This window comes from Balaenoptera musculus, chromosome 20, assembly GCF_009873245.2.
Source record: "Balaenoptera musculus isolate JJ_BM4_2016_0621 chromosome 20, mBalMus1.pri.v3, whole genome shotgun sequence".
Classification (NCBI taxonomy): Eukaryota; Metazoa; Chordata; class Mammalia; order Artiodactyla; family Balaenopteridae; genus Balaenoptera; species Balaenoptera musculus.
Genome location: NC_045804.1, coordinates 60,057,312 through 60,081,791, shown reverse-complemented (window position 1 = coordinate 60,081,791; position 24,480 = coordinate 60,057,312). Strand labels below are relative to the sequence as shown.

Here is a 24,480-nt window from a genome sequence, read left to right as displayed (position 1 = left end):
GCTCTATTAACAATAGCCAGGACATGGAAGCAACCTAAGTGTCCGTCAACAGATGAATGGATAAAGAAGATGTGGTACATATATACAATGACATATTACTCAGCCATAAAAAGAAACGAAACTGAGTCACTTGTAGTGAGGTGGATGGACCTAGAGTCTGTCATACAGAGTGAAGTAAGTCAGAAAGAGAAAAACAAATACCGTATGCTAACACATATATATGGAATCTAAGGGGAAAAAAAAGGTCATGAAGAACCTAGGGGCAAGATGGGAATAAAGACGCAGACCTACTAGAGAATGGACTTGAGGATATGGGGAGGGGGAAGGGTAAGCTGGGACAAAGTGAGAGTGGCATGGACATATATACACTACCAAATGTAAACCAGATAGCTAGTGGGAAGCAGCCGCATAGCACAGGGAGATCAGCTCGGTGCCCTGTGACCACCTAGAGGGGTGGGATAGGGAGGGTGGGAGGGAGACGCAAGAGGGAAGAGATATGGGGATATATGTATATGTATAACCGATTCACTTTGTTATAAAGCAGAAACTAACAAACCATTGTAAAGCAAATATACTCCAATAAAGATGTTAAAAAAACCCCAAAACAACAACAAAAAAAACCAAAGAAATAAATAAAAAATAAAAAGAACCCACCTGCCAGTGCAGGGGACACAGGTTCGATCCCTGCTCCAGGAAGATCCCACATGCTACGGAGCAACTAAGCCTGTGTGCCACAACTACTGAAGCCTGTGCACCTAGAGCCCGCGCTCCACAACAAGAGAAGCCACCGCAATGAGATGCCCACGCACCGCAATGAAAAGAGTAGCCCCTGCTCCCCGCAACTAGAGAAAAAGCCTGTGCGCAGGAACAAAGACCCAATGCATCCAAAATAAATAAATAAATAAAATTTAAAAGGTTATTGTAAAACAAAAAAAAGTACAAACAACAAAAGAAAAAATAGATAAATTGAACTATATCAAAATCTAAAATTTTGTGGGACAGTGATACCACCAAGAAAATGAAAAGACAAGCTACAAAATGAGAGAAAAAAGTTTTCAAATCATATATTTGATAAGAAACATATCTAGAATATATAAAAAGTGTTTATCAATAATAAATCAAATATTTTGATTGACTGACAAAAATCAGTAATAAAAAGACATCCCAATTTAAAAATAGGCAAAGGATTTGAAGAGACATTTATCCAAAGAAGATATAAGATGTCTAAGAGCACATGAAAAAATGCTCAATACCATTAGTCATTAGGGAAATGCAAATCAAAACCACAATGTATGTTATCACTTCACACCTACTAAGATGGCTATAATCAAAACGACAGACAAGAGTTGGCCAGGATGTGGAGAAATCGGAACCCTAATACATTGCTGGTGGGAATGTAAAATGGTGCAGCCACTTTGGAAAACAATTTGGCAGTTGTTCAAATTGTTAAAAAAGTTACTAAGTGACCCAGCAATTCCACTAGTAGGTATACATAGCAACTTGTACACAAGTGTTCACAGTAGCATTATTCATAATAGCTAAAAAGTGGAAACAATCCAAATGTCCATCAACTGACAAATGGAGAAACAAAGTGTGTGTTTTCATACAATGAAATATTATTCATCCATAAAAAGGAATGAAACACTGAAACATGCTAAAACACAGATGAAACTCCCAAACACTAGGCTAAGTGAAGGAAGTCAGTCATAAATACATATTGTATGATTCCATTTATTTGAAATGTCCAGAATAGGCAAATTTAGAGAGAAAAAGTTGATTAGTGGTTTTCTGGGGCTGGACAATAGAGTGAGGAATGGAGACTATTCATAGGTACAGGGTTTCCTTTTGGGATGATAAAAATGTTCTAAACTTAAGATTATGGTGATAGTTATACAACTCTGTGAATGTACTAAAAACCATTGAATTGTACACTTCAAATGGGTAAATTTTATTTTTTTTTTTTTTTTTTTTTTTTTTTTTTTTTTTTTTTGAGTCACAAAGTTTTTACTTTTTTAAAACTGAAGTATAGTTGATTTACAATATTGTGTTAGTTTCAGGTGTACAGCAAAGTGATTCAAATATATCTACGTACATATTTGTTCGATTCTTTTTTTTTTTTTTTTTTTTTTTTTTTTTTTTTTTTTTTTTTTATATTCACACACACACACACTGTATTTTATTTTTACAAGACATAAATAGACTGACACCAAGCATTGTACATGGATGACCACAACAAAAGCAACAATGATTGCAATTACCAAACATGAAACACACTCATACTATGTCATAATATTGACATTCAGTCCAGTAATCCTCCACTGTAACAGCTCCTTTACTTTGCAGTGAAAATTGATTTGTATATTCTTTGCCTCTGAGTCCTTGTGGGATTTTTTTTTTTTTAAATTCAGACAGAAAGTCACAAAAATTATACTCATCCTCATCAGTTCACTCAGTCCCTCAAATGGGTAAATTTTATGATGTGGATTGCACCTTAAACACATTCAGCCAGATAGTGTTTGTGCTTCTTAGTTAAAATCAGCTGTTCTCTGAGAAATACACAATTAGCAAACTGCTTGATTGATTCCATATTAACAGAAAACGCGTTTCTAAACATGTGTGTTAATTTAAATTAGTCTCATATAAATTAGATTTAAGTTACAAATCTTAATTACTAAGAGATGCTGATAAATAGATCTCCATTATAATGGTTAATGTGATTTGTGCCCTCAATGTCTTGCAAGATGAGTGAAATGTTCAGCTTTTATTTGATGTATAGGTATTAAGTAGGGGTGTGTGTGTGTGTTTGCAGAGGGTAGGGAAATGTGTAAATTTGATACTGCTTTTATCCAAAACCATCTGTTAACAAAATTAGTACACCATTTTTTTATGATCATCTTTCTTCTGATATGTTTTTATAAAAATCATAGATTATTCTTTATAGAAATTTCAGTCTCATTCTGATAAAATGATTTAACATATATAAAGCAACTGGTATACAGTAAATGCAATAGACACATGTTAATTATTTATTCTTATTTTCTCTGGAATTTCTTGCATGTGTACGTGAGAGACACAGAGCGTTTTCTAAAACAACCCAGGAGGACTGAAAACCATAAAGTCCCAAGTATCTATATCAGTGATTCTTTTTTTTAAATTTATTCATTCATTCATTCATTCATTCATTTATTTATAGCTGAGTTGGGTCTTTGTTGCTGCGCACGGGCTTTCTCTAGTTGTGGCGAGCGGGGGCTACTCTTCGTTGCAGTGCGCGGGCTTCTCATTGCAGTGGCTTCTCTTATTGCGGAGCACGGGCTCTAGGCGTGCGGGCTTCAGTAGTTGTGCCTCACTGGCTCTAGAGCGCAGGCTCAGTAGTTGTGGCACACGGGCTTAGTTGCTTCGCGGCGTGTGGGATCTTCCCGGACCAGGGCTTGAACCCATGTCCTGTGCATTGGCAGGTGGCTTCTTAAGCATTGCCCCACCAAGGAAGCCCTATATCAGTGATTCCTAGACTCAGAAAATGAAGACTGACTAGGCATGGATATTTTTGAAAAAGCTCCCTACATGATTCTGATTTTTACCTACTCATGTTGATAAAGTGCTAATCTGTATAATTACAGCTCTGAAAAGATTAGGATGAGTACTACTGTACTGATCTAATTTTACTTTTCCACTCCTTGAAATATGGTCAAAAAGCTCTGACTTATAACTTTTAATATTTGTATTTATTTGAAATAACATAATGTCTTAAAAAATGGTTATTCACTTCTATTCTTCAGTACACAGCATTCTATCTAAATACCTTATTTAACAAAGCAACATCTAAAACTGGATTTTTTAAAAACTGAAATTACAGTTCTTTACATTGTAGCAAAATATGAAAATAAGCAATGACAAGATCAGAAAAAAATCTCTCAGACAAGTATGAAAAGATATGCTTGCCACCCCCAAATGAAACAAAACAAAAACAGGGCTATGACTCTTGGTTGCTAAGAATGCTGAAAGAGTTCAGTAATGTTTCTGTAACTACAAAATGGCAGCTAAGGAAATAGAAGAAACCAAGATAAGAATTCATATAATGGTAGCTTAAATGCATGGCATTAATCCAAACCTGTGTTTGTGCCAAGAGGAGAAAAAAAAAAAAGGAATATCTTGCCAAGATCCTTGTTATTGTTCTAAAATAAGTAAGATACTATGAACCATGTTAACAATTTTATTGCCAGGACCTTTCTTCACAAGTCCTCATCTCTTTTGCTCTGATATCAAGTCACAGCTATCACAATGTTAAGAATGATCTTAGTCATGGTCCCATCCTTGCTAAGTATATAAAATGTACAATAACTAGAAACAGAGGAGTCTCTTAGTTATTTCATTTCTACAGAGGTGAAAGGCCCTAGCTAATTTTACTATGTGTATGTTTATAAGCTACCTTGTTCCAGAAAAGATTTAAGGGAACTAGGCCACTATAATCTCCACAGGGGGCTTTGGGATATCCTTTTGACAGGAAGTGCACAAACCTCAAATCAACCAAACCAAAGGATGAGGGAGCAGATACTGGAAAGGCATTTTTGGTTTGACCCAACAGCACACATGACACCTGCTCAATACTACAATATGATCACCAATAAATGCTTCTTTATTCAACAAATGTTTAGTGAGTTTGTATATACTAGATAATGAGCTAGAAAGATAGCATAAGGAAAATGAAATATGAGATTCTTTACTTTGAGGAGCTTATACTCTAGTTGGGGAAACAGGATATCTATTGTATACGATTCTGGAGACTTCCACTTCTGGCCAAGATGGAGTAATAGGGTCAGGATTTACCCATGACTGAAACAACCCCAAAATGGACAAAATATAAGAAAGTTTACAAGACACTGATCATCAGGCAAAAAAGAACAGTGATTCCTGAGAGATGAGAAACAAAGTGAGCTCCATGACTGCCCAGGTTACTGCCTGGAGAAAAGTGTCCAGGCTGCAGCACGGGGAACAGAACCCAGGCAGAGCCTGGGGAACTATCTGAACCAAAGAGACACAGCTGAGGTCCAGAAAGATGAGGGCAGCCAGCGTTTATAGAACAGAGTGCCAGAGAGGACAGAGTTACACAGACAGCGCACTCCGGAGATCTGCAGAGGGCTGCCTTTTAGCGTTCAGCAGAGTACAGATCAGCACACGTGTATGATGAAACTACCTTGGGCCAAGGAAAAAAAATATCTGAAAAAATTAGAAATAACAGTGCACAGGCTCATGCAGGGCTGGGAATAGAATGTGCTCCCACCAGCCAGACTGGAAAACCTCATAATTCACAGTGCACTGGGTAGGGAACTCAGGAGAGTCTTGCCTCAGTAGTGGAGAAATAATGAGCCCTAGACCAAACACTGCTCCAGTCCCACCTAACAAATCTGAAAAGCAAGACCCTAAAGGAGCAAATGATCAAATTGTTTCCAAGTAACTAAATCTTGTCTCAGAATGAAACTCAAGACTATTTATAGGGGTATCAAAATATCCAGCACCCAAAAAGTTAAAATTCATAATGTCTGGTATCCAATAAAAATTTACCAGCATGCAAAGAAGCAGGGAAATTCGACCCATAAGGAAGAGAAAAAAAAAATCAATATATCAAAACTGGCTTAGCAATGACAGATGATAAAATCAGCAGGTAAGGATATTAAAACAGTTATTATAATTATATTCCATATGTTCAAAATGTTATATAGAGACATGGAAGATATGAAACAAAAAAAAGAAAAAGGAGGAAAGAGAACAAAGAACTGATGGGACAAACAGAAAAAATATACTATGTTAAAACTAATCTAAAGAAAGCAAGATTGGTTATATTAATATCAGACAAAGTAGATTTCAGAGCAAAGAATATTACCAGGGATAAAGAAGGTCATTCCATAATGACAAAATGGGCAATGCATCAAGAGGATATACAAGCTTAAATCAACTAAAAAGAAAAAACATGGGGGGAGGAGTCAAGATGGTGGTGTGGGAGGACGGGGAGTTAGCATCTCCCCACAACTAGGGCACGTGCCGGCCGCTGATGGAGGACTCTAACCCCCAAGGAGACAGGAGGAACCCCAGAGTGAACTGGTAGGATGTAGGGCGACCGAGGGGGTAGGAGAAGTAGAGGCCAGACAAGATCGGCACCCCTGAAGCCGGAGAGATTAGGAGAGGCAGGTGGGAGGGACTCTCCGGGAAGAGCAGGAGAGGAGTGGAGGGTGATTGCCTGGACCACTGGGACTGGGGAGCCTGCTGAGCTCCCAAGCCGGCTCCCCACCTTTCCAAAGCCCCCTCCAGGCCACATGGGTCCTGGGGGCATAGGAGGGAGGCCAGGGAGATCAGGAGACGCAGGCAGGAGGGGCCCTCCCACACCCCAGACCGGAGGAGCAGGAGAGGAGAGGAGGGCATTTGCCCCACCCACTCGAGCCCAGGAAGCCTGCTGGGCTCCCAGGTGAGGTCCCCTGCCCTCTTGAGACTGGGACCCTTCTGTTCCTTGAGCCTAAGCCCCACCCCACACAGCCCCCAGGGCCTTTTCCAGTGCGTGTGTCCTGAGCATTGGCCCTGCCCACCACCCAAACCTCACCCTTGCTTAGGCCCTGCTCTCCACAGCCAAGGCCTTCCCCCCCTCCTTTTATTTATTATTATTTTTCTTTTCCCTCCTCCTCTTTTTTTACTATTGTGGTACTGATGTACCTTCCACTTGTTGATTCATCTATATTTTTATTTTTACATTCTTTCTAACATATCTGTTAGTTTCCTAGTCTAATTTTTTTTTGTTATTGTTCTCTTTTTTTTTTGCCACCCCACATGGCTCACAGGATCTTGATTTGCTAGCATGGGGTCGGGTGGAAGCTCCTGCAGTGGGAGCTCTGAGTCTGAACCACTGGACTAACAGACACCTTCAGACCCCAGGGAATATTCATCAGAGTGAGGTCTCACAGAGTTCCTCATCTCAGCACCAAGACCCAGCTCTACCCAATAGCCTACAAACTCCAGTGTTGGAAGCTTCAGGCCAAACAACCAGTAAAACAGGAACACAATCCCACTCATAAAAAAAAAAAAAGAGAGAGACAGCAAAAAAATATGTCACAGATGAAGGAGCAAGGTAAAAACCTACAAGACCAAACAAATGAAGAGGAAATAGGCAATCTACCTGACAAAGAATTCATAGTAATGATAGTAAAGATGATCCAGAATCTCAGAAATAGAATGGAAGCATGGATTGAGAAAATACAAGAAATGTTTAACAAAGATCTAGAAGAACTAAAGAACAAACAAACAGATGAACAACACCATAACTGAAATGAAAAATACACTAGAAGGAATCAATAACAGAATAACGGAGGCAGAAGAACGAATAAGTGAGCTGGAAGACAAAATGGTGGAAATAACTGCCGAGGAGCAGAATAAAGAAAAAAGAATGAAAAGAACTGAAGACAATCTCAGAGACCTCTGGGACAACACTAAATGCACCAACATTCGAATTATAGGGGTCCCAGAAGAAGAGAAAAAGAAAGAGTCTGAAAAAATATTTGAAGAGATTAAAGTGGAAAATTTCCCTAATATGGGAAAGGAAATAGTCACCCAAGTCCAGAAAGCACAGAGAGTCCCATACAGGGTAAACCCTAGGAAAAACACACCAAGACACATATTAATCAAACTAAGAAAAATTAAATTCAAAGAAAAAATATTAAAAGCAGCAAGGGAAAAACAAAAAATACACACAAAGGAATCCCCATAAGGTTATCAGCTGATTTTTCAGTGGAAACTCTGCAGGCCAGAAGGGAGTAGCAGGATATACTTAAAGTGATGAAAGAGAAAAACCTACAACCAAGATTACTCTACCCAGCAAGGATCTCATTCAGATTCGATGGAGAAGTCAAAAGCTTTTCAGACAAACAACAGCTAAGAGAATTCAGCACCACCAAACCAGCTTTACAACACATGCTAAAGAAACTTCTCTAAGCGGGAAACACAAGAGAAGAAAAAGACCCACAAAAACAAACCCAAAACAATTAAGAAAATGTAACAGGAACATACATATCAATAATAACCTTGAATGTAAGTGGATTAAATGTCCCAACCAAAAGACACAGACCGGCTGAATGGATACAAAAACAAGACCCATATATATGCTATCTACAAAAGACCCACTTCAGAACTAGGGACACATACAGACTGAAAGTGAAGGGATGGAAAAAGATATTCCATGCAGATGGAAATCAAAAGAAAGCTGGAGTAGCAATACTCGTATCAGATAAAATAGACTTTAAAATAAAAACTGTTACAAGAGATAAGGAGGGACACTACATAATGATCAAGGGATCAATCCAAGAAGAAGATATAACAATTATAAATGTTTATGCAACCAACATAGGAGCACCTCAAAACATAAGGTAAATGCTAACAACCATGAAAGGAGAAATCGACAGTAACGCAATAATAGTAGGGGACTTTAACACCCCACTTACACCAATGGACAGATCATCCAAACAGAAAATAAATAAGGAGACACAAGCTTTAAATGACACAACAGACCAGATAGATCTAATTGATATTTATAGAACATTCCACCCAAAAGTGGCAGAATACACTTTCTTCTCAACTGCACATGGAACATTCTCCAGGACAGATCACATCTTGGGTCATAAATCAAGCCTCAGAAAATTTAAGAAAATTGAAATTGTAGCAAGCATCTTTTCTGACCATGATGCTATGAGATTGGAAATCAATTACAGGAAAAAGACTATAAAAAACACAAATACATGGAGGCTAAACAGTGCGCTACTAAATAACCAAGAGATTACTGAAGAAATCAAAGAAGAAATAAAAAAATACGTGGAAACAAATGACAACAAAAACACAGCAACCCAAACTGTATGGGATGCAGCAAAAGCGGTTCTAAGAGGAAAGTTTATAGCAATTCAATCTCACCTCAAGAAACAAGAAAAATCTCAAATAAACAATCTAACTCTACACTTAAAACAACTAGAGAAAGAAGAACAAAGAAAACCCAAAGTCAGTAGAAGGAAAGAAATCATAAAGATCAGAGCAGAAATAAATGAAATAAAATGAAGAAAACAATAGCAAAGATCAATAAAACTAACAGCTGGTTCTTTGAGAGGATAAACAAAATTGATAAACCCTTAGCCAGACACATCAAGAAAAAAAGGGAGAGGACGCAAATCAATAAAATTAGAAATGAAAAAGGAGAAATCACAACTGACACTGCAGAAATACAAAGGATTATAAGAGACTACTACAAACAACTATATGCCGATAAAATGGACAACAACGAAGAAATGGACAAATTCTTGGAAAGGTACAATTTTCCAAGACTGAACCAGGAAGAATTAGAAAATATAAACAGACCTATCACAAGTATTGAAATTGAAACTGTAATTAAAAATCTTCCAACAAACAAAAGTCCAGGACGAGATGGCTTCACAGGCGAATTCTATCAAACATTTAGAGAAGAGCTAACACCAATCCTTCTCAAACTCTTCCAAAAAATTGCAGAGGGAGAAACACTCCCAAATTCATTCTACAAAGCCACCATCACCCTGATACCAAAACCAGAAAAAGATATCACACAAAAAAGAAAATTATAGACCAATATCAATGATGAACATAGATGCAAAAATCCTGAACAAAATACTAGTAAACAGAATCCAACAGCACATTAAAAGGATCATACACCATGATCAAGTGGGATTTATCCCAGGGATGCAAGGATTCTTCAATATATGCAAATCAATCAATGTGATACACCACATTAACAGATTAAGGAATAAAAACCATATGATCATCTCAATAGATGCAGAAAAAGCTTTCAACAAAATTCAACACCCATTTATGATAAAAACTCTCCAGAAAATGGGCTTAGAGGGAAACTACCTCAACATAATAAAGGCCATATATGACAAACCAACAGCAAGCATCATTCTCAATGGTGAAAAACTGAAAGCATTTCCACTAGGATTAGGAACAAGACAAGGATGTCCACTCTCACCACTATTATTCAACATAGTTTTGGAAGTCTTAGCCATGGCAATCAGAAAAGAAAAAGAAATAAAAGGAATACAAATTGGAAAAGAAGATGTAAGACTGCCACTGTTTGCCGATGACATGATGTTATATGTAGAAAATCCTAAAGATGCCACCAGAAAACTACTAGAACTAATCAATGAATTTGGTAAAGTTGCAGGATACAAAATTAATGCACAGAAATCTCTGGCATTCCTATACACCAACAACGAAAAATCAGAAAGAGAAATTAAGGAAACACTCCCATTTACCACTGCAACAAAAAGAATGAAATACCTAGGAATAAACCTGCCTAAGGAGGCGAAAGACTTGTACTCAGAAAACTATAAAACACTGATGAAAGAAATCAAAGATGACATAAACAGATGGAGAAATATACCATGTTCTTGGATTGGAAGAATCAATATTGTGAAAATGACTATACTACAATATACAGATTCAATGCAATCCCTATCAAACTACCAATGGCATTCTTCACAGAAGTAGAACAAAAAATCTTACAATTCATATGGAAACACAAAAGACCCTGAATAGCCAAAGCAATCTTGAGAAAGAAAAACGGAGTTGGAGGAATCAGGCTCCCCAACTTCAAACTATACCACAAAGCTACAGTAATCAAGACAGTATGGTACTGCCACAAAAACAGAAAGATAGATCAGTGGTACAGGATAGAATGCCCAGAGATAAACCCACACACATATGGGCACCTAATTTATGACAAAGGAGGCAAGAACATACAATGGAGAAAAGACAGCCTCTTCAATAAGTGGTGCTGGGAAAACTGGACAGCTACATGTAAAAGAATAAAATTATAACACTACCTAACACCATACACAAAAATAAACTCCAAATGGATTAAAGACTTAAATGTAAGACCAGACACTATAAAACTCTTAGAGGAAAACATAGGAAAAACACTCTTTGACATAAACCACAGCAAGATCTTTTTAGACCCACCTCCTAGAGTAACGGAAATAAAAACAAAAATAAACAAATGGGACCTAATTAAACTTAAAAGCTTTTGCACAGCAAAGAAAACCATAAACAAAACAAAAAGACAACCCTCAGCATGGGAGAAAATATTTGCAAATGAAACAACAGATAAAGGATTAATCTCCAAAATATACAAACAGCTCATGGAGCTCAATATCAAATAAACAGACAGTCCAGTTAAAAAAGGGACAGAAGACCTAAATAGACATTTTACCAAGGAAGACATACAGATGGCCAAGAGGAACACGAAAAGATGCTCAACATCACTAATAATTAGAGAAATGCAAATCAAAACTACAATGAGGTATCACCTCACACCAGTCAGAATGGCCACTATCAAAAAAGCTAGAAACAATAAATGCTGGAAAGGGTGTAGTGAAAAGGGAACCCTCCTACACTGTTGGTGGGAATGTAAATTGATACAACCACTATGGAAGATAGTACGGAGGTTCCTTAAAAAACTAAAAACAGAACTACCATATGACCCAGCAATCCCACTACTGTGCGTATACCCTGAGAAAACCATAATTCAAAAAGAGACGTGGACCACAATGTTCACTGCAGCACTATTTACAATAGCCAGGTCATGGAAGCAACCTAAGTGTCCATCGACAGATGAATGGATAAAGAAGATGTGGCACATATATCCAGTGGAATATTACTCAGCCATAAAAAGAAACGAAATTGAGTTATTAGTAGTGAGGTGGATGGACCTAGAGTCTGTCATAAAGAGTGAAGTAAGTCAGAAAGAGAAAAACAAATACCGTATGCTAACGTATATATATGGAATCTAAAAAAAAAGTACTGATGAACCTAGTTGCTGGGCGGGAATAAAGAGGTAGACACAGAGAATGGACTTGATGACATGGGGTGGGAGGGCGAAGCTGGGGCAAAGTGAGAGTAGCATCAACATATATACACTACCGAATGTAAAATAGTTGGCTGGTGGGAAGCAGCAGCAAAGCATGGGAGATCAGTTTGGTGCTCTGCGATGACCTAGAGGGATGGGATAGGGAGGATGGGAGGGAGGCTCAAGAGGGAGGGGATATGGGGACATGTGTATGCATATGGCTGATTCGCTTTGTTGTGCAACAGAAACTAACACGGTATTGTGAGGCAATTATACTCCAATAAAGATCTATTAAAAAAGAAGAAAAGAAAAAACCTAATAACACAGCCTCACAGTGTATGATTCTGGAACAATTAAAATCAAAATTCTGTGGTATGCAAATTATATACAGACATGTTGGCGGGAAAGGAATATCCAGAGTGGGTATGTTTATACAGGGAAAGTTTCCCATAAAACATGAACAATCCATCAGGCTAACTCCTCACCCCAAAGGAGTAGTGAGTGAATCATTCAAAAGATACACTGACCAGTCTCCAAAGGAGATGCCTGCATCTGCATGACTAATTTAAATAGCCCACTCTACATATCAGTGCCTGATAAGACCACTTTTTAGAGGTATATAAAGGACATTTAGAATTTATGAGATTTGAGTACAAAAATAGAGCCAGTCTTTATCTTGAATTTAGTGGAAACCAACTGCACACTCGCAGTTACATAATCCTGCTGATTTAGGCAGTTTATAACTATGATCCTTCTGGTTTAAGGAATCAAGTCTGCCTTTCCTCCAAAAAGAAATCATGTACTCAGAAAGAGGAGGGAAGCATCTTTCAGAAGAGTGACTATAGTAAGTTTTCTGGAAGGCTAAGGTAACTGTGAATAAGTAATCTAGAAAGTATATGAGAACCCTTAGTTTAAGGCAATCTGGTTAAATTCACCTTTAGTAAACAGAGCAGGGCCTAGGAGATTCTTGGGAAGAAAACCCAAGGGCATTCCTTTATCCAGGAGAGGAAGGGAAACCACCAGAAAGAATAGATGGCTCTACCCCAAGGGCCAACTGGGAGCATAGGCGTGATCTTCAAGGAGGGGAGGAGCCCAACCTAGGAGTGTCAGTGGCTCAAAGGGAGGGATTCTTTGGTGGTGCACAGGAGAGAGTGTACAAGGTGCATCAGGCTCTAGTCTATGAAATAAGGGACAATGAGGGGAAAAAAAGTCTTAGGCTAGGTAAGGGTAAAGTGTGATGTTCGACGTGGGGAGGAAGACTCCTGGCAAAGCAAAGCAAAATGAGAGTCAGTAAGAAGCATTAAAAACTGGGCCCAATTATTTCTCTAAGTGTCAAATCCATGGCAAGGCTCTGAGCCTTATCTATCCTGAAGACAGAATATTCAAGATATGTAAAAATATGATGAGAAATAATAACCAGTCAGAACTCTGCATTTTCACCATTCTCAGGAATGAGAAAGAGCTGGATGAATACTCTCCTTCACCCTTGGTCTATGCCTCAGTTACATCTTCTGCAACATTTCAAGGAGAAAGACGTAAAAAGCTTCCCAACATTTTAATATTATATCTTCAAGTAAAAGGAACATTGCAATTATGTTATTGTTTTAATTTTCTTAAACATTTAGTTTGTCAACACTTTGAACATAGTAGGCTCATAGCAAAGACATTTATTTCCATTAATCTCTACCAAGATTACTTGATACCATGATACCATTCCTACCATGAGCTTGTTAGATTTAGATGAACTTAACAGATGTATATTGTGGATTCTACTGTAAACAATGCACTTAAAAACAATCCTTAATACATCTTTTGTCAGCTGTGCCTTATTAGCTGCCTAATACCTTCTTTTTTGCTGTCAACAAAATTGCAGTTATTAAAAGCGGAACATTTATTACTGTAGGACAAAATGTTCCCAAAATGCATCGAAGACATAATGCCTTGAATTTCACCTAATTAGGATGAATTCCTCCTTCTCAGATGTTGACATATGCTTTTAATTCTGTAAAATGTACAATTATAAACAACCATTTCACAAATCACAAAATGAAATTACTAATATATCTCTGTATAACAACCCTCAAGTGTTCTTACTCTGTAGGTCTTTTCAAGGCATTCTGAGATGATCTAGAAAGATAAAATTTGGCATGAGTGTATAGCTTTTGTTCATGGTCAAAAAGAAAAATCATGAAATGTCCAATTTTCAGTTTTATGGGGATTCCCTTTTGTCATACCAGTTCTGTATAATTTTAGCTCCAGAAAGAGTGTGTCTTTAAGTTAAAAAATAACAAGTATAATTAATCATCATCATTTAGTCTCAGAATATAAGAAAGTAGTTGCATAACTATTCCTTTTAGTGGTTCCCAATTTTTCTTTTAAAAGAGAATTGGGTAGTCATCTTTAAAAATAATTTACAATGAGAGATCCCTATGAGATTCTGGCATATAACTTGAAAGGAGTTCAAGGAACTGAGTGAATCGCTGTAGCATTCCCTGGTACAGAAAACTAATACTGCCATTGGGGACTGAACTCTGAAACCAGTCATCTTAGTATGAAAAACGATTTAGTTTAGAGAACAATGGCACATTTCACAGATTCTCACTAGTGTGAGTACACCAAAACAGTAAAATGCTTTTATTTCTTAACAGGTTTGCAAACTGTTTTAAGAAGAACCAGGAGAAACTCTTCTGTCTGGGAAGGCATCCTCCATCTGAAAGTCTATCTCCTGTGAAATAAGCCATTAAGTAAGAAACCTGGGACTCAACCCAGGTGTTCAGCTAAAGGGTCATTGGAGAGGCAGCTTAAAAAAACAAGCTTCCGAATTCTCAGAGCTAAGGAGGGGATTCACATTTAGCTTGATTGGAAGGTATGCTAATACGATGTAGATGAATTATTCTGAGGATCTTCTGGAATATGATCAAAATCTTGGGAATGAGACCCAAAGAAAGGAAGGCATATTAGTGACTACGAATAACCAAGGCCAACCAATTTAAGGATGAGCTCCAGGGTCGCTTTAAGAAGCCGAGAGCCGTCTTTCAGCTATATTTCAAAACAGAGCTCTGCAACCAAAGTTCTCCAATTGTTGAAGGTAAACTTGCCGTTCTTCATGTCTACAATACTGTAACATGGCTTTTAAGGCCTGGCCTGAGGAACATGACACATAGAGGGCCCGTAAATAAACCTATGCAGCTATGGTCAACTCATCTATGACAAAGGGGGCAAGAATATACAATAGAGAAAAGACAGTCTCTTCAGTAAGTGGTGCTGGGAAAACTGGACAGCTACATGTAAAAGAATGAAATTAGAACATTCTCTAACACCATATACAAAAATAAACTCAAAATGGATTAAAGACCTAAATGTAAGACCTGAAACCATAAACTCCTAGAAGAAAACATAGGCAGAACACTTTTTGACATAAATCTTAGTGTTTTTTTGGATCTGTCACCTAAGGCAAAAGAAAAGCAAAAATAAACAAACGGGACATAATTAAATTTAAAAGCTTTCTGCACAGCAAAGGAAACCACTGACTAGACGAAAAGACAACCTACTGAATGGGAAAAAATACTTGCAAATGATATGACTGATAAGTGGTTAATACCCAAAATATATAAACAGCTCATAAAACACAACATCAAAAAAACAAACAACCTGATTAAAAAATGGGCAGAAGACCTAAAGAGATATTTTTCCAAAGACAAATAGATGGCCAACAGGCACATAAAAAGGTGTTCAACGTCATAATCACCAGAGAAATGCAAATTAAAACCACAATGAGATATCACCTCACACCTGTCAGAACAGCTATCATCAAAAAAACCCACAAATAACAAAAGTTGGTGAGGACGTGAAGAAAAGGGAACCCTTGGTGGGAATGTAAATTGATGCAGCAGCAGTGGAGAACAGTATGGAGGTTCCTCAAAAAACTAAAAATAGAACTACCATATGATCCAGCAATTCCAGTCCTGTGTATACATCTGAAGAAAACAAAAACGCTAATTCAAAAAGATACATGAACCCAATGTTCATGGCAGCATTATTTACAATAGCCAAGATATGGAAGCAACCTAAGTGTCCAACAACAGAAGAACGGATAAAGAAGACGTGGTATGTATGTACAATGGAATAGTACTCAGCCATTAAAAAGAATGAAATTTTGCCATTTGCAACAACATGGATGGACTTGGATGGTATTATGCTTAGTGAAATAAGTCAGACAGAGAAAGACAAATACCGCGTGTTATCACTTATATGTGGAATCTAAAAAATAAAACACACTGGTGAATACAACAAAAAAGAAACAGACTCACAGATATAGAAAACAAACTAGTGGTTACCAGGGGGAGAGAAAAGGGGGCGGGGGCAAAATAGGGATAGGGTTTAAGAGGTACAAACCACTATGTATAAAATAAATAGGCTAGGGACTTCCCTGGTGGTCCAGTGGGTAAGACTCCAAGCTCCCAATGCAAGGGGCCTGGGTTTGATCCCTGGTCGGGGAACTAGATCCCGCATGCATGCCGCAACTACGAGTCCACATGCTGTAACTGAAGATCCCACGTGCCGCAACTAAGACCCGGCGCAGCCTAAATAAATAAATATTTTAAAATAAATAAATAAATAGGCTACAAGGATATACTGTACAGCACAGGGAATATAGCTAATATTTTATAATAACTAAATATAAAAACTAAATAACCTTTAAAAATGTGAATCACTGTGTTGTATACCTGAAACTTATAAATTGTACATCAACTATACCTCAATTTTTACAAAAAGGAATGAATGAACGAATGAATGAATGAATAAATAAATCTCTCTGTCTCTCTCTACACACACACACACACATACCCTTTTGGTTCTATTTCTCTGGAGAACCCTAATACAAGTATCTAAGGTAGTGATTCTCAACTAGAGTGATTCTCAACTAAGGGGAAGTGGGGTCGATAAGAAGAGCAGAGGGGTTGGGGATGATAATTTTGAAAAGGCATGGGCAGACCTTGTGGAATAATACCTACTCAAAAGCCATTCACAACCTTCGTCTATTACAGAGGTGGGAATACTAAAATGAATTTTCCACCTTCCCCTGCAGCTAAGGGATAGCCATGTAACAGAGTTGTGGCCAGAAGGGCTTCCTTCCCAAATAGAAAGCTAAAGCCTTACTAGGAGAAAGCGCTATGCTCTAACCATTCTCCCCGCCTGGCCTAGTAAGGATTCAGATGTAAAAACAGTGCCTGGAAGAGCTGAAGATCAACTCTACCGCTGCCATCACTCCCCAGTATTCCATGCACAGCATTTTAAATAGGAGTGCAAGCAGAATCTGGCTTCTTAGGCCAACCTGTATTGAAAGCTGAGAAATTTAACCTACTTCATGTTAAATATTATATAGACAGCTTTTTAAATTATAGCTGTACTCTTTCTCCACTGAGGCTAGCTAAGGTCAAAATCTGCAATGGGGGTCTTCCTTGGTGGCACAATGGTTAATAATCTGCCTGCGAAAGCAGGGGACACGGGTTCGATCCCTGGTCCGGGAAGATCCCACATGCCGCGGAGCAACTAAGCCCGTCTGCCACAACTACTGAGCCTGCGCTCTAGAGCCTGCAAGCCACAACTACTGAGCCCATGTGCCACAACTACTGAAGCCCTCACACCTAGAGCCCGTGCTCTGCAACAAGAGAAGCCACTGCAATGAGAAGCCCGTGCACCGCAACAAAGAGTAGCCCCCGCTTGCCGCAACTAGAGAAAGCCTGAGTACAGCAATGAAGACCCAACACAGCCAAAAATAAATAAGTAAATAAAATAAATTAAAAAACAAAAAATCTGCAATGGGAAGGACTTGGACTAGAAGAATTTCCTGAAAGTAATGATTATGAAGCACTGACAATTAGAATTATAATGGTTATGGATCACTGAATTAATAAGGAAGGCTGTAGGGTAAGAGTCTTTGAAAATATGTCCTGAATTTTCTTATGGCATTCCACTTTAAAGACAGGAGTTAGAAATGAGTGGCACTTTGACATCACTGCATTTTGTAATACAGTAGTGCATTTAAAATTTTACCTCAGTACACTTTTAATATTTGTTACAGTTGAGAACTAAAGAATTCTAAAGAGAACTAAAAATCACTGTGTAATAAAACCTCACTAACAAATCATTAACAAGGAACTTACTGGCCAAGTCGGTGAATGTAAAGAGAGTGCCCAAATTACCTAATAATTTTTTTTTAATTAATTAATTTATTTATTTATTTTTGGCTGTGTTGGGCCTTCGTTGCTGTGCACTTGCTTTCTCTAGTTGTGGCGAGCGGGGGCTACTCTTCGCTGCAGTACATGGGCTTCTCATTGCAGTGGCTTCTCTTGTTGCAGAGCACGGGCTCTAGGCGTGCAGGCTTCAGTAGTTGTGGTTCGTGGGTTCTAAAGTGCAGGCTCAGTAGTTGTGGCACACGGGCTTAGCTGCTCCGCAGCATGTGGGATCTTCCCGGACCAGGGCTCGAACCCGTGTCCCCCTGCATTGGCAGGAGGATTCTTAACCACTGTGCCACCAGGGAGGTCCCCTAATAATTTTTAAAGTCAACAGTATCATATGTTTGAGGCTATCAATGATGCACCTCTAAAAATATTTTCTCCAGTCCTACCTGTAAGCAGAAAAATCAAGCGCGGTCAAATAATGACTTCAAAATTCTGTGCTTACCTTTTTTTTCTCCAGTGTAGGGCACATAGTCTTCCCTGTCCTTATGCTCCAAAGCTTCCTTCTCCAGATATGAAAGGAGGTGTTCTCTATCAAATGGCCCTGTGGCAGACTTTGATGTCTGGTTCTTCTGCCGGAACCCTGCAGGCAGAAGGGCATTCTGCCAAAGAGAATGAATCAGCCATTATGACCAGCAAGAATGCCAATGCTATATACGTCCAGATGTTACCATCTAAGAAAGATTTATAGACTAGAATGGGATGTAGGCATTAAAGACTTCATTACAGGGTTTTAGGGCAGCAACATAAAAGTGTTCCAAACAACGTTTTTTAAAATTAGGTAGAATTCACTTACATTATTATTAAAATAGGCACATGCACCTTTTCTTCAGAAAGTATTCTACTAGCAGGAAACACCCTTTACTTTTTAAGTATCCTGGGACAGTAATGAAAAATAGTTTGTAATGCTTAATAACAGCTCAGCATATATGTAAACATAGAAAAGAATTCCATTGCAAAAGAATGTTAAATGACTATATACATCATAGTCCTTCATAACGTCTGCTATTTCATCATAAAGGCTTTCTCAGAAGAAAAACATGTGTATCATACAGTAGGGTATCAGGATATTAATGTTTACTTGTTTGTGTTTAAATGCAAAGGTTCAACTTCTATGTGTACGTATGTGTGTATACATCAGCACTAGGACGTATTTGCAGCAACCACTGTCATTGCTACTCAAGACACTCAGAGATTCTCACGGCAAGAGTTATATCCCTAGGTTTCCACCTGGGTACAGACTTTTTGAGTGCATGGAGTAACTGAGAGTGGGGGAGGGGTGAGAGGCAATGGACTAAAGTTGTCTCTTTTAGTCCCTACTCTGTATTTTCACTAAGCCCAGGAATAACAAGTGGTGACTAAACAATGTGAGGTGCATCTTTTTGCTAGTCAAAAACCGAAGAGGTGATACTACCTTGTCTCACAATTCCCAAGTATTCTTTGCTTTGAAAATGGGAGGCAGCCAGAAAAGTTACACAAAAGGGCCAACTCTGTTCTACAACACCTCACAATATTGGCAAGGATGCTGAATCTCCTAGGTGTTATAAGATCATTTTTCATTACAAAGAGTGATCTTATATGGATAATGATAATAAGAAATACTCATTTTATAACTAGAAAATATGGCACTTCAACTTTGGCCATTTGCTGAAATCCACAATAATTTTCATAAAATTCACCTTTGTGTTTTCCTCATGTAATGGTGTATGCATAACACAGAAAGCTCACCTATCAAGATGAAATACAAAAGAGGTTTTTCCTAACCATGCACCAAAAATGTTTCTACAACACAAAATTGTCTATAGGAATATAAAAAAGAAACACAAGATTTCTACCCTCAGACTTTGAAATCAAGACAAGACCTACACATGAAGAATCCATTCTCAACAAACCATCAAGTCCTATCCATTTTTACTTCCTAAAAAACTGTCTAACTTTTCTTCATCTCCAATACCATTACTTTGGTCTACACGATGATCCAAGCTGGGAGGGACTATTACATTAGCCTCCCAACTGTTCTCCCTGGATCAGTTGCTGATACTCTTCAACCTTCACTCCCACTCCCCAAGGTTACCCTAGCCTCATCTCACACACCCTCTCCATTCTAACCACATCAGCCCTTGGTCCTCCCTTGTACGTGCCATATACTTCTTTCCCTGGAATGCTCTGTCCATCCTCTTTTGCAACTCATTTTTCAGACTGCAGCTCCATTCCCCCAAGGAAAGCTTTTCCTGACCTCCCATTATATGCTCTTATATATGGCACGATTATTTGATTAATGTCTAATTCCTCACACTCCTACCAGACTATACATCATGAGGGCAAAGACCACATTTGTTTTGATCACTCTCATATTCCTAAGCCTAGCATAGTACTTGAGATCTATAGGTTGCCCCCACCTCAATATTTGCTGAATAAAGATTTGAGAATACTTTTAAAGAAAAATGCTCGTTAAGGCAAATTAATATAAGTTACTTTCCTTCACCATCAATAAGGCACATGTATACATACTGCCACTTCATGGTGGTAGCAATGGAGTTGCGTTATACCACCTGCCTGTTCAAGCCCATGTCAAACATACAGGTTTTAGGGCTTCCCTGGTGGCGCAGTGGTTGAGAATCTGCCTGCCAATGCAGGGGACACGGGTTCGAGCCCTGGTCTGGGAAGATCCCACATGCCGCAGAGCAACTGGTCCCGTGAGCCACAACTACTGAGCCTGTGCGTCTGGAGCCTGTGCTACGCAACGGGAGAGGCCACGATAGTGAGAGGCCCGCGCACCGCGATGAAGAGTGGCCCCCGCTTGCCACAACTAGAGAAAGCCCTCGCACAGAAACGAAGACCCAACACAGCCAAAAATAAATAAATAAATAAATAAATAAATAATTAAAAAAAAAAACATACAGGTTTTAAATGATATGTTAGCTGGAATCCTGGCTCCTTAAATACAGTCTTTGACCACAAAATAAATGAGAGCTAACTGGCTTTGGAGGCCATGAGCTAAGCTTTATTAGAAGCACACTTTAATCAAGAAAGTTAATGGATCATAATTACTTAACAAATAGATAAAAATCTCATTAAAATGACTGCCACTGAAAATTACATGCTTCTCCCTTGCAGTGGAATTTTGTTGTAATAATTTATTCCCAGTCTTAGAAACGAAAAAACTACCTTTTGCCTAGGCTGGCTGGCTGTCTTTTTGAGACAGAAGTTTTGAGAAAACACAGTAAGTTAGCAAATAAATATATTGAATGCAGCATAAGGAAAGTAAAACAGCCCTCCAAAATATAACAGAATAGCACCATATACAAACTTCACCTGCTCTTCTCTTATCTACCTTCTGAGACTTTGTAAGGTACAGTGTGTTCCTCTGGTTGAAGTAGCTGCTGCTGCCCTGGCCCTCTTGTCTCCCCTGTTCCTTTACTGAAACACTTTCCAGAAACTTCACCCAACGAGTGGCAAGCTGTCAGTAAACATCACTGTTCTTCTAGTCTCAACTAACAGTATCTGAGGTTGGGGGAGTTACAACTAGGGTTGGGGAGTCTGCAAAATACATCCAGAAGTTAGAACCCAAGCCTCCCCATACAAGAAGCAGGCCATGGATTTCCAAAGAAGAAAATATAAGCCATCAGCTTTTCGACCTATAGAATAAAGCACGAGTTAAAGGGGACTCACTGTAGTTTAACAGAAAGACCACTAGACTCTGCCAGGGATCAATCAGGTAGTAAAGGATCCAGTCTCAGTTCTTTCCCTAATTGTAATAACTGAGGCAAGTCACCTAACTTTTGTTTTCCATCTGTGAAACAGAGGGCAAGCGCTAGATCAGTGTTTCTCAACCAGGGGTGTTTTCAGACCCCAGGGGACAATTGGCAATATCCGGAAACACTTTTGATTGTCACAGTTGGGGGGAGGGCATATTAATCACTTTTTAAATTTTCTGTATTTTATGATGCTTTGACATCTTGGGGGCCTTGCTAATCCTGGAAAGACTGCCCCTCCCAGGGCTAACTAATTCCTAGGGATAGTAAACAACTCCCCCCCAGCCCCTGCCATGTGCCTCTCATGTGAAAACCAACCAATCCAGAGCCCACACCCCCGACCACCTCTTTCATCTTTCACACACCAAGCCAATACTTCCCCTGCCCTAAACTGCCAAGGACCAGGCACTGGACCACGAGAGACCACTCCTGTAGCCCAGAGCCACTGAAATTATTCAAACTATCCAATTCTAAACTTGCTCAAATCTGTCCACCCTGTCTCACCTTTTCCTTCCCTTGGAAACCACAATAAAACTTCCGGGCCACACTTGCTCCTCACTCCTACCTCCTGACCAACCCAATTGCTCCCCCATGTGGCCCTGTAGGGCTTGGTGCACCTCCTGCTGTTGGGAACTGAAAGTAATAAACTCTTCTTTCAAGGAAGTTTCCATGTATGGTATCCTATCAGACCTGACTAAAACAAAATCCCAGGTACATTTTAAATCAGGAGGGTATGCTATTAGTATGTTGTGAGTAGAGGCCAGGAATGCTGCAAAACACCCTACAACATACAGGACAGCCCCACAGCAAAGAATTATCCAGCCCCAAATGTCAACAGCGCCAGGGTTGAGAAACCCTGGACCAGATGAACTCTTATGCTGCACTGAAAAATCTTCCTTATAGTAACAATTATGGTTAAGGGATTTGATCAGTGGTATTGACACATTACCCAAGTGCTAAAGTAATGCTGAGAAAAGGGGTGTAATTCTCAACATAAATTAGAAAACCTTCTAGCAGGAAATAAATGTGTGGTAGTGACATGAACACTTTCATAAAACAAACTCTTACCACAGTCCTTAAAAGGCACTAAAAGTCAATGTCTTGTCATAATAAAATGTGGTAAAGAAAAGCAGCCTAGCAAATAGCCACCACCTTCAGATCAAGGAGCCACAACCTTAGTGTTCTCCCCTCACTGCCTCCCAGCCGCACACGCCCTGCTGCAACAACCGCTCCAAACATACCAGGGATTAACAATTCCAGGGTCAAGGGTCTCCACCTTAGCCTTATGTAATGCATAAGGTAAGCAACAGCCATTTTGCAAAATAAAACATATATTCATATATTCAGTTCTGCTCTACATGGATTGCAGTATTGCCCAGAGTCTGCTTAGATCTATTCTACCAATAACTAGAAACTTTGATCCAATTTGGTCAGCATCTTTCAGAAAGGTAATAATTAGATTTAAGGTCATGAAGGACCCTCTAGAGACACTCTCTACACTGCAGCCATCCTGGTACAGAAGCCCTGAAGAGGCATAGAGGCTGGCGTATGTCAAAGAGCTAATAATCTGCCGCATTTTACCAAAAACATTCTTCCCAGCCCAGAGAGAAAAGATTTCTTAAAGGGAAGAAAATTTCAGGAGATGTTTGAAAATAAAAATGTTGGAGAAAATAGTTTAGAACAGTCATGTCATTAGAGATACCAGGCAGAAGTGGGGGTACTGGAAAGGAGGCCAAAAGTTCATTTGGATGAAGAGGAGGAGGGGGATGGCAGTGTCAGGGAAAAGTCATGGAAAAGCTAACTGTTCAAAGGCAGCTACTTAGTATCAAAGGGTTTGAAAAATTATTTCATTTCTCTTTATTGTCTAGCACCTACCTCAGGGTCAAGATCATCCAGCACAGTTTCCAGTTGTTTCAGTTCTATTTCTGATAGATTCCCAAGGAGTTCATCTTCATCAACGTCCTTGTACTTTTCTAAGTCCTTCCGGAACGATAGTGCCATGGTTTGCAGTCACTTAATTTTTGCTATTCAGTACAGTCAGAAGTGATTTCTTATTTTTTTTCTTAAAGCTATGGAGAGAAGAAACAAAAACATTTAAAATATTAAGTCATCCCCACCTACTTAGATCTATTTTAGGTTAAATGAAATGTAATTTCCATGTGTCATATATTCTTTGACTACGTATCACACACTACCCTTGCCTATGAATCATTCAATGTCTTTACCTTTTGTCTTTTGTTGACAAAAAGCAACCAAACAAAAACAAAAAGCCACACTGGGAAAAAAGAGGGGGAGGAGAGAATAAAATTGAAATCCATTAAAACGGCTACTTGACAGAATTTAGATTCCTGATAACTGAGTTTAGGGGGGAAGAACTTATAATATGTGCCAAAATATAATTTTTTCCATCAATTGCTTTCAAATGATTGCTACCAGAATACAGTATGTTTGAGGCATGCTTGTTTTCCTGTAAATTGCTTAGAACATTATTTTCTGACTCAATATTAATATAGGAGAGAGATTAATATACTCTCCATGGGAGGAATGGCCATTGGAAAAAAAATTTTTTTAGAAGGTTCATTTAAAA

At 38.7% G+C, this 24,480-nt stretch overlaps 1 protein-coding gene across 5 annotated transcripts in view; it reads right to left on the bottom strand.

Annotated features, from left to right (window-relative positions):
• TMOD3 (tropomodulin 3) overlaps window positions 1-24,480 on the bottom strand; it is an 88,725-nt gene that overhangs the window by 26,304 nt on the left and 37,941 nt on the right. For 4 of the 5 annotated variants that reach the window (XR_005017697.1, XM_036835738.1, XM_036835741.1 and 1 more), the window contains exons 2-3: window positions 23,769-23,962; window positions 18,584-18,740 (exon numbers count right to left, since the gene is read on the bottom strand). Coding sequence is in view for 4 of the 5 variants with exons in the window: in XM_036835738.1 (XP_036691633.1) it covers window positions 18,584-18,740; window positions 23,769-23,894 (283 nt within the window). In the remaining variant the exon portion in view is untranslated. Of the gene's footprint in view, window positions 1-18,583; window positions 18,741-23,768; window positions 23,963-24,480 lie in introns of those variants that run through there. The other variant, XM_036835740.1, reaches the window with a different exon arrangement.